Genomic DNA, 14,354 nt, shown 5'->3' on the forward strand with positions numbered 1-14,354 from the left:
ATCTCCAACTTTATAGCTGCCAGGAAAATGGTGAGAGATGTCCTTCAGTTGTTGACTGCCTTTCTTCAAAATGAATCAAAACCATTACTCCCTGAATATATTATGTCACTAATGAGTAATGGTTATTATTAACCATTACTCATTAGTGTTAATAAGCATTTACCCATCACATTCCTCCCTTTTAGTAATTTAAAACATCAATGCATGTGAACTTTTAATCATAATATACCTAAAAAGAAATGCAAAAGATAGCATCAACCATAGACTAGCTAAGCTTTCAGTCTGGGCATCATAACTCATACACTTAAAAAAAACATATTGAATGATTACATGTCAAATGATTAAATCAAATGATTATTTAAACTCATAAAATCAACTTGAAATCAGCAATAATAAATGAAAAGTGAGTTTAATGTAAAGATTTACTCCCCATCCAATGAGGCATAGATTGGCGGGGGCATTTCAAGAGGCGTCTCGACCAGCGGATTTCTTTCGCAACCAGAGGCTGCAGGGTCAAGCTCCATGTACACATCTGCACTCACCATACTCAGTGTAACAGAGCGTTCAATAATTTTGATGATCAGACTTCTGATACAAGGAATAATACAACATCTGATTAGTGCTATTACTAATAGAGAAATGATTACCCTTGATTATCAGCCAGTTTCAGCCCCAATGCTATCCATTTGCCAAAATAGGAATCAAACCATGCCATCCAGTCAACGTTTACACCTGAAAATCCATACAACTTCTCAGTAAAAGTTAACTCCTTCATCGCCTTAGTGATTGACCCATTTGCTGCTGTGTGATTAAGAATAAAAGTGCAACAGTGATCACCAAATGTGACATTCACAATGTATAACTGAATAGTTGAATGTTTTTGAGCCAGCTGCTAGAGCACAATCTCTAGGACACATAAAGCCCCCCTTTATTGACTGACCTAGGATGTCTTCATCCTTACATATTTTACTTTTATTTCCCTGCAGTGAGCATTCTATCTTTAATGGATCTGGATGCATTTCTCTCATGTATTTGGCACAATACATGTGGAAACATTGTAAGGAAACGGCATGATAATGGGAACGTCCCAAGCACCAATATTACACATGACATGATGAATCTGTGGCTGTAGTAACAGCATATTTAGCTTTTCGATGCCAAAGATTTACACCTGACCGTATGGCGTCGCTGGGATAGCCTGAACCTTGAAATGACCCAGTCAATGCTGGTGCCAACAACATCAACCAAAAGATAAAGATTAACAGTTCAGCAGGACTTGGAAGGGCCCCAACCACCGCTGTTCACCACCCAGTCTCCTGTTTCAAGGGTTGTAACTTCCCCTCCAACGGTTTAGGCAAGGCCTGTGAGTGAACAGAATGCATGATTGTTAGTAATTTCTTACAGTAGGACAACGTGTGATCTTCCAAGAGTCCTGGTGGATCCAAACCAAATTTCCAAAGGTGTTAAACCAGTTTTGGTTCTGGCTCGCATACGTATATACATCAAAACCAGTTGTAATGCCTGCACCCAACTGAGCCCTGTTTCTACAACTGTCTCCTTCAGTTGTTGACTGCCTTAATTCTAATCTGCTCAGCGCACAGGTCACCGTAACCACACAATGCAATAAGTCCCTTCAAGCACTAAGGCCTACATAATTTAGTAAGAATTAATCAAGATAAATCAAAACCATTACTCCCTGAATATATTATGTCATTAGTTATTATTAACCATTACTCATTAGTGTTAATCTGCATTTTCCCATCACAATAACAACTATAATATCTGGATTGCTTTTGTACGAAACATGGCAGAAGATACAGCCCACGGTTGGTCTACTATGAAACACAAAGGAGAATTCAGTTTTCCGTCAATTTTACAACAATGGTCCTTCTATTGGATACTGTAAACAATAATAACATTCATTCATTCATTCATTATCTGTAACCCTTATCCAGTTCAGGGTCACGGTGGGTCCAGAGCCTACCTGAAATCATTGGGCGCAAGGCTGGAATACACCCTGGAGGGGGCGCCAGTCCTTCACAGGGCAACACAGACACACATTCACTCACTCACATCTACAGACACTTTGGAGTCGCCAATCCACCTACCAACGTGTGTTTTTGGACTGTGGGAGGAAACCCCGGAGCACCCGGTGGAAACCCACGCAGACACAGGGAGAACACACCAAACTCCTCACAGACAGACAATATCACAGACAATAATAACATCATACTCATATCAAGAATGATCTCATTTAATATTGTTAGCAATAATATTATTAATAACAGTACTAAATACAGGAGAAGTTCTGCTAACTATACAGAAAACAGTGTGTGTACATCAAGTTGTGTCCCCACATTATAAAAGAAACTGGTAAAAACATAGATTAATACAAAATTATGACATAGGTTTTGTGGCAAGTCTTCTTAATAACAGCACTTCCACTTACAGTATACAGCTGGTGGTTCCTGGTAAGGCAGCCATTATCCTTCTACAGAAAATTCTGCAGAGAAAATGAACACAGAAGTTATTTACCATGTTCACCAGAAATGTTCAACTACGACCCAAGTTGATCTTGGATCAATAATCTTGTCAGTGAAAATGAATAAACAACGTAACAATGATATTTACGAGTTCATTGGAGGACATTTTCTGATACTGTGCCATTGCTCTCCTGTTAACGGCTGCCTCAGTTCCATTATAAGCAATGAAGTGGATGAGAGTTTGGATTCTGTAGAGAGAGAGAGAGAAAAAAAAGACACATAAATCACTCACCAGATTCAAGGGACCATACAGATATTTTCCAAATGCTTTTTCGACACCCCTGATTAATATTGAAATCAACTACTATAACATATAGACTGTTTTTAGGGTGTAAATGAGAACTGAAGGGATACTTCCATAATGTAGGTAATGATAATTTAAGAAAACGCATATTTCCATCACCTGTGCCAAATCATAGCGAAAAATTGGATGACCAAGAGCGAAGCAAAGCTAAGAAGGAACATCAGGCCAATGGGATCGATGTAAAGATACTCGTTAGGATCAACAGCGCCATTGGGGAGGAGTTTGGGGATTCTGATGCTCACTGAATCTCCAATGATCGTCAGAAAGAAAGTTGCAACAAGCCACAAGGCATTACAGATGAAAAACACAAATGTTGCCTGCAAATATAAGAAAATAACACATATGTAGATAAAATAAAAGCACTACCAAATATTTGTCCGAACATTTGGACATGTAGTGTATAACTTGGGGGCACAGACATTCAATTGTGCATGGATTTAACACAAACAAACCTTGTTGCGCAGGTCTTTCAGATCACTTTTTATTTTTTCTTCCTTTGCTTTGTTACTCTCTAGAGGTTTCAAATACTGATCAATCAGGTCTTTCCAAAATTGTTCTTCATCCTTATATGAAAAAGAAATGAACACAGGGAACCAAACTGTAAACACAGTAAACATGTCAAAATAATGTCAAAATACTTGGTTTTATTTGGTCCATGGGAAGATGGTATTTTATAGCACTGAAGATCAAACAAAAAAACAGCAGTACTAGTTTAATAATGGCTTTAAAAATAATGCACAGCAATATACACTTCACTATAGATCAATCAAGAATATAAGTCTTTAAAAAAAAGATCCACCTCATTAAGAAAATCCTCTTCAAGGACCATTTCATCAGAGATTTCCTTCAGCTGCTGAACAAAGCCTATAAACAAACATTTATCATGTATTAATTTGTGGGATCCATGCTTACAGTACATTTTAGAACAAATAGTAAAAAATTAGGAACTACACGCATTGTGCATTTGAATCAGTATAAAAAAGAGAAAAACTTACAGTCTTTTATTGCAGGTGTTTCTCTGAAAATAAAAACAATATTGCACATGTTAAAATCTGTACATGTAATTAATGTAGGGCAGATCATACGGCAGGGAAAAGGAGGAAAGCTACAGTTAAATTTGGTCATGGATTAATTAATTAATTCATTATCTGTAAGCGCTTATCCAGTTCAGGGTCGCGGTGGGTCCAGAGCCTACCTGGAATCATTGGGCGGGGGGTAGGAATACACACACACACAATCACACCTACAGACACTTTTGAGTCACTAATCCACCTACCAACGTGTGTTTTTGGACTGTGGGAGGAAACCGGAGCACCTGGAGGAAACCCATGCAGACACAGGGAGAACACACCACACTCTTCACAGACAGTCAACCCGTGCGGGAATCGAACCCACAACCTCCAGGTCTCGGGAGCTGTGTGACTGCGACACTACCTGCTGCGCCACCGTGCCGCCCTTGAACTAATTCATTAATTCTCAAAATATTTATGTGTATGACCGTTGAAATTAAAATATATAATTATCCTGTGCAAATATACAGTAAAATATTGGCTACTACACTGCAATACAATTTCAGTTGCCATGTAAAATAAAGGAAGATATATATATATATATATTTTAATTTAGAGCTTATCGCAGCTTACCACAAGCAACATTTTAACAATCTTGTGCTCCAGATGACTGATACAGTGTAAACTGTGATCTTTAAGTACTGACAATATCCATGATAAACTCACAAAAACATAAGTGTTTAACAATGACGTGTATCATGAAAGCAAAATGTTTGGTCACCAACCTCTACTGACAATGCAGTGCTAATAACAGGTGGTTAACACACATTTAGCATTTGAGTCTTAAGTACAAGGAACATGGCAAAAAATAGACTTGTAGCTTACTTTATATAAAATAATTGCAATTGCATTATTTCACAGAATATTCCCTCATCTATTCAGCCCAGAAAGTAGCCTGTAATTCTTGAAGGCTATTTTTACCTTTCTTCTGGTTTGGAGAGCTCTTTGGACTCCCCTACTTCAAGAGAGCCTCCAGGCTGGACTTCAGGGTTATTCAGAGGAACTGTGCTGGTCACCACCTCATCTTTATTGACCTGAATCTCCAGGTTGTAACCACAGAGTTTTAACAGCTTGTGGCACTTGACATTCTTCTGGTGCATCTCAGTAGGTGCCGAGGTGCCTGGAGCGCCAGATTCTCGAGTTCCCCAGGACACATTATTCATGTTGACCATGGAGTAGATGATCAGCAGGAGGTAGCCACTTGGAATGCAGATGACATACAGAAAGCCGTAGATGATGAGGTGAAACTCGTGTGGATGAAGAAGAGCAGTGATGATGTACATAGATGTGATGCCGATGAAGAAAAGGCCACTTGGTGTAAAGAAGGTGTTTTGAAGAACCATATCCGCTAAACACAATATAAACAACACCATTATATTTACAGTAAGTTACAGGTATCCTAGATTTTACTTGGTAAAATTTCCCAACAAGTGTAAAATATAAATGTGTAATTATATTTTGTTGCAATAACAGACTCTACTCTTGTGGGAAGACTTGATTATTTGATGGCATTATTAGCTGCACCAGAGCAGTCCATTCAATTGGCAAATGCTAGCAAACTGTTCATACACAACTGAACATAAACATTCGGAATGAAGGCAAAATCAAGTGGCTGAACTGCCAAATTATAAGGTGTGTCTACAATCATTTGTATTTGCATTTCACTTCTTAGTAATAAATATACAATTGGATAAAAATATAAATGGATTTCCTTTAAATATTCCAACATTTATTCATTCATTATCTGTAAGCGCTTATCCAGTTCAGGGTCGCGGTGGGTCCAGAGCCTACCTGGAATCACTGGGCACAAGGCGGGAATACACCCTGGAGGAGGCGCCAGTTCTTCACACGGCAACACACACATTCACACCTACGGACACTTTTGAGACGCCAATCCTCCTACCAACGTGTGTTTTTGGACTGTGGGAGGAAACCCACGCAGATACAGGGAGAACACACCAACTCCTCACAGACAGTCACCTGAAGCGGGAATCGAACCCACAACCTCCAGGCCCCTGGAGCTGTGTGACTGCGACATTTTCTTAATTAAAATACAACCAAATCAAAGCAAATCATGCTGGCATTGGTGCATCAAAAAGATACTTTTGAAAATGTTGATTTTGATTAAGACTTTCCAAAAGCACAAACACATATTCCTATAACGTAATTTTAACAAACAGTTTTTTTGTTCATTACATTTTACAATGTGTGTTTGAGTATGTGTTATTTGTGTTATTTGTTTATTTGTTTATTTGTTTATTTGTATAAGCTCCATCTCTCAGTGCTGTTCAAATGAAGCTCAAATGTCCATATGTTTAAAAATGTTCAAAAAGACAAAGGCTTTCATGGGGTGTCCTAACATTTTCACATGACTGTAGTACAAACTAGATACTGATATATACGTACATTAGATGATGACATTACCAACCTACAATGGATAACAGAGTTGCAGTCATCAGAAAAGCATAGATTATACTCAGGACAGCAGCGATGGAGATTTGTATGCCTGATCGGGTATGACCAAGCCAGAAACAGATAGCCGTATAGAAAGCTGGGGGAAGAATGGCCAGCAAAAGGGCGATATTGGCATTTACATGAAGGGTGAATTTAAAACTCCCTGTTCAAAACACAAATACAAAAGATAGTTAGTTAAAATACTATACACTGTTCAAACTGATCTACATTTACATCTGAATCTCACTTTCTAAACAAGGGAAGTAATACAGTCCTGGAGTCCAGTTTCTAGGCCTAGACATCATAATAACCTGTCCATCTAAGGTCAGATAACTGGTTGCAAAGTTCAGAACCAAAACTGGATTAAACATTTTTTTTTGTTTTGTTTTAATATGTCACCTGCAATCATGAGGCAGACAGTAGCTGGGCCCAGAATGGAGGAGACTGTTGTCAATGTCTGGTACAATATATAGGGTTTGGATATGGATTTGTTCTTCTCGGAAGTCAAGCTGCCAGTGGCCAGGAGGTCCAGAGTGTTGGCCATGGTGGAGGGTCCCCAGCGGCGTCGCTGATTGTAGAACTCTTGAAACTCCTGAGGAGCTTTAGTGTAAGAGTCTGATGCAGCGTTGTACTCTACTCTCCAGCCCTGCTGCAGCAGCAACGTGCACAACCAGCGATCCTCACCTTCACATACAGAGAACATTCAAACTGCATTTGTGGAGTCTGCAGCAGTGTGCACAAACAATGACAACACCGGAATATATCAAATATCAATTAAGTAATAGGCCACTGAAACAAGTTAGCACTGTTAAACCTTTTTTAAGATTACATTGTCAATCAATAGCACATTTTTGTTCCTAAGCAAGGTGCATTACTGTATTTTATGACTGAAATTGTGATTCTATGCTATTAATACAACAATAGCCACTCTACACCTTCAGCAACTCTTCTCTTCAGTTATAGTAAAAAGGGAGACTAAATAAAATCTTAATTACCATGTACAAATCATTCATTCATTATCTGTAAGCGCGTATACAGTTCAGGGTCGCGGTGGGTCCAGAGCCTACCTGGAATCATTGGGTGCAAGGCAGGAATACACCCTGGAGGGGGCGCCAGTCCTTCACAGGGCAACACACATTCACTCACACCTACGGACACTTTTGAGTCGCCAATCCACCTACCAACGTGTGTTTTTGGACTGTGGGAGGAAACCGGAGCACCCAGAGGAAACCCACGCGGACACAGGGAGAACACACCAACTCCTCACAGACAGTCACTCGAAGCAGGAATCGAACCCACAACCTCCAGGTCCCTGGTGCTGTGTGACTGTGACACTACCTGCTGCGCCACCGCCACAAATGAGTGCTTAATATAATAGAATAATAAAATAATATATAAAATAATATAAATATTCTTCATATTACTGAGATTAATAATAAAATAAGAGAAATATATTCTGTGCAATCACAAAGGATCACAGGTAACTGCAGGCTTATGAAAGGATGAGCAGTTGACTAATATCATTGTTATGAAGACATTATTACAGCAAATAGCGACACCTTGTGGAGAAAATGCATTCTTTACATTCGATACACAAACAATAAAAATCAAATCAAACTTTTGTTTTTTTGGTTTTTTTCACTAGAAAAAAAATGTTGTAGAAAAATGGTCGCTTTTATATAAATTATACTTGTCTAGTACCAGCGCTAAACAGATTTCTATACAGCCCTGCCATCCATACTCACCCTGGTCGTACTGTACATAGTGGGCAGCCTCAGAGGGTTTGGTAGTGTATCTCTTCATGACGTTGTCATCCATTAGTGCAGCAGCACGAAACAGGCTGAAGCAACCAGGACTACACAACACACACCCAAACACGTGCTCAGTCGTCTTCTGGAGCCAGTGACCCACAGCGTACTCAAACTTCTGATACCACACCATCGGCCCTGCGACACAAGAGGAACCACTATGATGAACATGGCCTTGTTCCTGTGACTGTATGGATTTCATCAATCCTGGTTCTGATATTATTAAATAACGGATTGATTGGTGTTGGATCACAGCTTCAGAAAATGTTGAATCATTCTTGTAATCAATTTTGTCATCAGAATTAGTAAACAATAGTATATTAAGTTAAGTTAGGGATCGACCCTAGTCTTAATCGACCCTTAATAAGTTAATCATTTAATAAATAAACACACATCTACTGCAGGGAACACACTTCACACTTATTGAACACGTATTTAATCAACAACAGTTTAATAAATAAGAGGCTGAATTTTAAAAATATTTTGTCACTGTCAGAGTGTATACGTCCAATCAAATACATATTCCTTCTCCTGTAAAGTTACGTTTTTTTGGAGTAACATGTTGTTTACTGGACAATATACTACAAGACCTTTGCACTACACTGTAGAATTGTTTATGCCAAAACATCTCAGATAGCTGTGCTCCTTACCTGTGCCAGTGGGGTGTATCCTGCCACAAGCCGCTCCCACCTCTGGGTACATCCTCAGACGATCCACCAGCAGCATGACCGCAGAAGGCTGGAAATCAGTGTCGCCATCTAGTGCCAGAAGGTAGGTATTCTCTTTGGCTTTCTGGAGAAAACAAGAAATTCTTCTTTGGGTCACAAAGGTTCAAGGGAATTAAAGTAAATTTAGTAAATGCAGTGATGTACATTGATATAAAAAGTAACCAAACTAGCAAATAACTCATTTATCATTTTTCACGTTAAATACTTTCTGTAAATTTTAAATGAAGTCAGGGAGAATCAAACTGCTTTGTGGGCCTTGAATGAATGAATTTATGCTCCATGGGGTGGGTCTCCCCACCGATTCCTAAACCCAGTCTAAGACACTAGGGGTGAGTGAAATAAATGTTTCATAACTTGAAAAAGACATTTTGGAGAAAATAAATTGCTCCTTTAAAGATGCATTTACCTGCAACCGCTCTTTGATGTCTGCCAAAGCCTCTACCCCATCTTTATACATCAGAAAGTACTGCCTATTCAGTCTCCAGCCAAGCAGGTAGTACAGGTACATAATCTGCAGGGGGAAAACAACCCAATCTTTAATCTAAAAGGGAGATCTTATTAGAAAGGTATTAAAAGTACATTCCAGCCTAAAATTTGAGATAATTATTGCTACTGTTGTGTTATGCTGCACACTGTAGAGCAGTGATATATACTGTTACTGCAACAAGAGGCACTAAATCCTTTAGTGCCATTCATTTCAGAATAAATGCTGGAAAATCAGTTGACAACACAATGGATGTAATCTAGAGTTTTTTCTAGTCTTTTTATACTGTATTCATTCATTATCTGTAAGCGCTTATCCAGTTCAGGGTCGCGGTGGGTCCAGAGCCTACCTGGAATCATTGGGCGCAAGGCAGGAATACACCCTGGAGTGGGCGCCAGTCCTACACAGGGCAACACACACACTCACACACTCACACCTACGGACACTTTTTGATTCGCCAATCCACCTACCAACGTGTGTTTTTGGACTGTGGGAGGAAACCCATGCGGACACTGGGAGAACACACCAACTCCTCACAGACAGTCACCTGGAGCGGGAATCGAACCCACAACCTCCAGGCCCCTGGAGCTGTGTGACTGCGACACTGTGCCGCCCCTGTATATTTCAATGATTTATTTTATGGCCTTATCTCTAGGACAGAAGCAGATATAACGTGACTTACAGAAAAAAGTTAACTATAAAGCAAAGCACAGAGCCTCCATAGACTTACCTGAGACCATCTCTTTTTGTGGCGAATTTGCTGCTTGTCCTTGAAGTGAATAAACAGAGAGTTTCCATGTGGAAGGATGTAGTGAAGACGACAGCCATAAGGTGTCTGGATGATTTTCTGTTCAGGGAGTGGTTTTCTCTCCCTAAAACTTCCTTTACCATCGTCATTAAATACTCTGTGTATGGGGAAAATCAAATTATATATCCCACACTCGTCTCCTTTTGATGTAAAACTCTATACCACATTTGCATAATGCCTAGGAACTTACATGTACACCTCTCTAATGACCTCTGCCAGAGTTTCTGCGTACTCGTTCACACGGCGCTCGTTTCCTGTTTGCTTAAAAGCATCATCAAAGTAAATGTGAGACTCAAAGCTAACATCATTAAAATTGTTTTTCTTTGGTCTGAACTTGTCCAGCCTGAAAGACAACGAAAATATAAGTTATTACATAAGGCTGACATGTGGTTTTTCACGGTTTGGACACAACAAATAGTTTCCTCTTCATCATAACACCTGAACATTGAAATGATCATCTTCATCATTTCGTCCTGGGTCTCATGCCACATAGTTGCACAGAGGTAGATGGTCATCCTCTCTTGCTCCCTATAGAAAGGAATTCATGTGAATAAGATAAATCAGAAAAAAAAGAACAAGAATTGTCATTTGAATAGTCAAAAGTGGCATTTACGCAAGTAAATATTACACGCAAATATGGTTTACCTAACACTTATCATTAATGCAATAATGGAATTCCATCTTTAGGCTCCCCAACTACGTACCTAGTCTGCTTCAGGTGATGCACCATCTCAAACCTGGTGTTAAGCAGCATGGACTGGTCAATGAATGCTGCCTCATATAAGTTGCGCACAAACAAGTCCTTTGTTCTCTCAAGGCGATTTGTGTTCAAGAACCAGGTGTAGAGTGTGCAAAGCACCAGTCCAAACCACCAGCATACCAAGGAGCATCCAAGGAGAGCGTAACCCACTGGTGTTCCCTTCGAGTATGCATTAGAGGCACAGACCTCAAAGGTCAAATCTGTCACCAGCTGTTTCATGATGCGTAGACCTGGTCCGTCCACGATTAAAAAGATTTTGCAGTAATCGGAGAAAGTACCAGTGAAATTTGCATTGTTTCTAAACTTTATGTAAGGGGTTCCGATGGCTAGGACAAAGGCAGCTAGTGTGGCTGGAGACGCAAGTATCATTGGAAGGACAAAGCTGCGGCGTACAGCATGCATTTTGCAGGCCACTACGGCAACCCAGCGGCACAGAGCTGATGAGAGAATCTGGATGGCAAACAGGCTCAAAACCACAATCTTGGTGGATGAAGTGACTGACAGGATTGATGACCAATCCTGTCCTGAGAGTTTCACATATGCTCCCACGACAATGGAGATGACAGCGATTCGGACCAAACTGGACAGGATGTTGACCAGGTTCCGTGACCTTTTGATATCCTGAATAGTTTCCTTAAAGAAGTTAATTTTGAAAAGCATGGCATAGTTCTCCCACCAGTTCAGTGACACCAGGAAAGTGCTTCCTATCGCTAAACCCACCAGCAAACCCATGGACTTATTGGGCCTCTCCCTAAGGTAGTTTAAGCCGAAGAAGATGAAGCCAGCAATCAGAAAGGCTACAGAGACCACAGAGCTTGCTATGAATCCCTTCATGCCGTGGGCGACCAAGCCTGCAATTGCTTGCAACAGGGCTGATAATGTGGCAATGCCATTCAGAAGCATGACATTAGTCAGGATGTCAAAATATGGCATGCAGGCCAAGGTGAGGATGGAGGAGCCTAGAGCTACCAAAGATTCCACCGCGACAACCTGGACAGAAATGAAGTAATACAGTTTGCAAAATACAAAAAAACAAAAACAGTCCAGTCCCAAATGATTCTTTAAAAAATACACAAATACGCATTGCAAAAGAAACAGCTAACCACAGTAACCTTTGTAAACTTTCAAAAAGCTTGTCACAATCACTGACATTGAACAGAAGTCACTCAACAGCAAAGTGTCTCAACAGCTGATTAAGAACAAGATATTCATGAATGAAGATCAAGCTCGTTCTATTTGCTGAGGTGCAGAGGGATTTTCATATTAGCATTAAATGCTACATGTTAATTAAATTAATTTAATAAATAATTTAAATTCCAATCAGGCAAATAGCCTGATGAACTAAAAAATAATTACATTTCTCTAACATTTTAACCTAAATCTGTCAGTGTCACTATACAGCTCAGAACGTTTGGAGGAAGACGCTAACTTCCGATTCTGTTATGTCAACTAAATATTCCACAGTTGACCAACGTCACACTAGTGATAGTGGTAAAGGTACACTTACCCATATGAGCGTTCGTTTTAACGGAGTCTTTGAGTCCTTGAAAGTAATTTTCCAAAAGCCCTTGATCAGTGTTAAAACACTTGGAGCAACTAAAAGGCAGCCGATGAAAAGGATGGCATAGGGTTTTGATTCAATTGTCCTTGAGGCTTCATTGGTGATGCTTATCAGTAATAATAGAGATGTCTACATTAAAAGGAAAAGAATGGGAAACACATTTATGAGGAGTGGTGCGGTTATTTAAGTAATGGATATTGCTTCTGTCAGAATATCTGGCAGCATGTCTACTTTCAATTCAGCATGAATTTGTGACAAAATGTAAAGGGCTGCTAGTGATTTTAAATCATGTAATAAACAGAAATAAATATGAAGGCTTCATGATGATGATCGGTTTCTAAGGATAATGTGACATATGAACATTTTACTGTGATCCAGTACTCACTTTGCTGAAAAAGGCTAATGCAAACACCAAGAGTGTGACGAAACTACAGGTGACGAACTGGATGACAGTCATCCGTTTTCGAATTTTCTGCTCATCTTGAATGATGGGCACCTCCTTGGCAGCATCCCAGGCTTCTCTGAACCTACAACACCATCAAGAATTTGTATTGTTTTCACTGGTTTAAACTGTAGTTTAGTCTTATCTTTGTTGAAATTTGTACTCCCAAGTTTTTCAGAATGCAAACCAGAATGCTAATATATATATATTAGCATATATAAACATAGACATATATATATATATATATAAACATAGACATTCAGTGTAGTTTAATGCGGTTTAATGTGGTATATATATATTTTTTTTTATTTTTTTTAGGTCAAATTATTCAGACATACTATAGATGAACATTGTCAACATCATGTTGTTGTACAAAACCTACTATTTCCATTTTTCTCCTAAAAAATTAATGTTAAATTTTAGTTTAATTTTAACAATATAAAACAGAAGATATTTATATGTACATTTGTAATTAAGCATAGTATAAAATGGCATTCAATACTACGTTAATTAATTAACCCTGGTTTTTATAAGCTTTGCTGTAGAGTGTCAACAATTTATAGTGAATTGTTCCATATTAAATTCTGAATTACTTTGTTTTAATTACAACAAAATTTTGATATACATCCCCTTTAAGAATTTGGAAAGCAGTGAATGGTAGAAGTCACTTTAGCAAGCTTCTACAGTACAGTGATATACGAAGAAATAGATACACAAGTCTTAACTAAATTCTAACTGTACTAGATTTAAGTTTAGAGCTTTACTTTTACTACACAACTGACAAAGCATTACATTTCTCATAAACAAATGAAAACATCAAACAAGATTACAATATAAACTCCCTGTAGTTATGGAGAACAATAAGAAAACTAAATAAACACTTACCTTGTTTCTGTTTGCTCTTGTTCGCTCTGCATGTTTGCTCTAAGCAAAGTGACAAAGCAGCACAGTTGAATAAAATATATAGTGGGAGTTTACCCATATTTAATGAGCTTTTGGAACTTTACATTAAGGCATGTCTGTTTCTGGGTTGGGAGACATTCTTTTCTAAAGATTCAACTCATAATTATACTTTATACACAAGGAAGTGAATATTGATAAACACATGATATAAAGGGTTTCATAATAAGGCATATCTATTGAATAATCTGGTTTCAGTTTAAAAGATTGCTTCTGTATATACGTTTACTGGAAACGCTTCTTGTTCTGTGAATAGCCTCATATTAATGAATATTATTAAAGCATTTTATTCAATCACTAAAGCTATTATTTTGTATGTCTTGGGTGGTTCCTCTATGATGTTTCTTATGTAATGAACTGTATTGTTACGCAATTTGCCTCCTGTCAGGAATGCAACAGCCACTAATTTGCTCATACTGAACAATGGTACAC

General features: G+C 38.7%; 1 protein-coding gene across 1 annotated transcript; it reads right to left on the bottom strand.

Moving 5' to 3' along the window:
- Nucleotides 1-422: 422 nt before the first annotated feature.
- Nucleotides 423-13,879, bottom strand: LOC136674282 (chitin synthase chs-1-like). Its single transcript, XM_066650207.1, has 15 exons — nucleotides 13,848-13,879; nucleotides 12,906-13,047; nucleotides 10,927-11,949; nucleotides 10,638-10,723; nucleotides 10,390-10,542; nucleotides 10,122-10,296; nucleotides 9,314-9,418; nucleotides 8,830-8,971; nucleotides 8,117-8,317; nucleotides 6,771-7,055; nucleotides 6,346-6,534; nucleotides 4,839-5,265; nucleotides 2,660-2,731; nucleotides 2,450-2,503; nucleotides 423-588 (listed from the first exon to the last, which is right to left on the bottom strand). Exons 1-15 carry the CDS (start codon nucleotides 13,877-13,879, stop codon nucleotides 423-425), a joined length of 3,252 nt encoding a protein of 1,083 aa, XP_066506304.1.
- Between the last annotated feature and the right edge of the window lie 475 nt (nucleotides 13,880-14,354).

Source organism: Hoplias malabaricus, chromosome 2 (genome assembly GCF_029633855.1).
Source record: "Hoplias malabaricus isolate fHopMal1 chromosome 2, fHopMal1.hap1, whole genome shotgun sequence".
Lineage (NCBI taxonomy): Eukaryota > Metazoa > Chordata > Actinopteri > Characiformes > Erythrinidae > Hoplias > Hoplias malabaricus.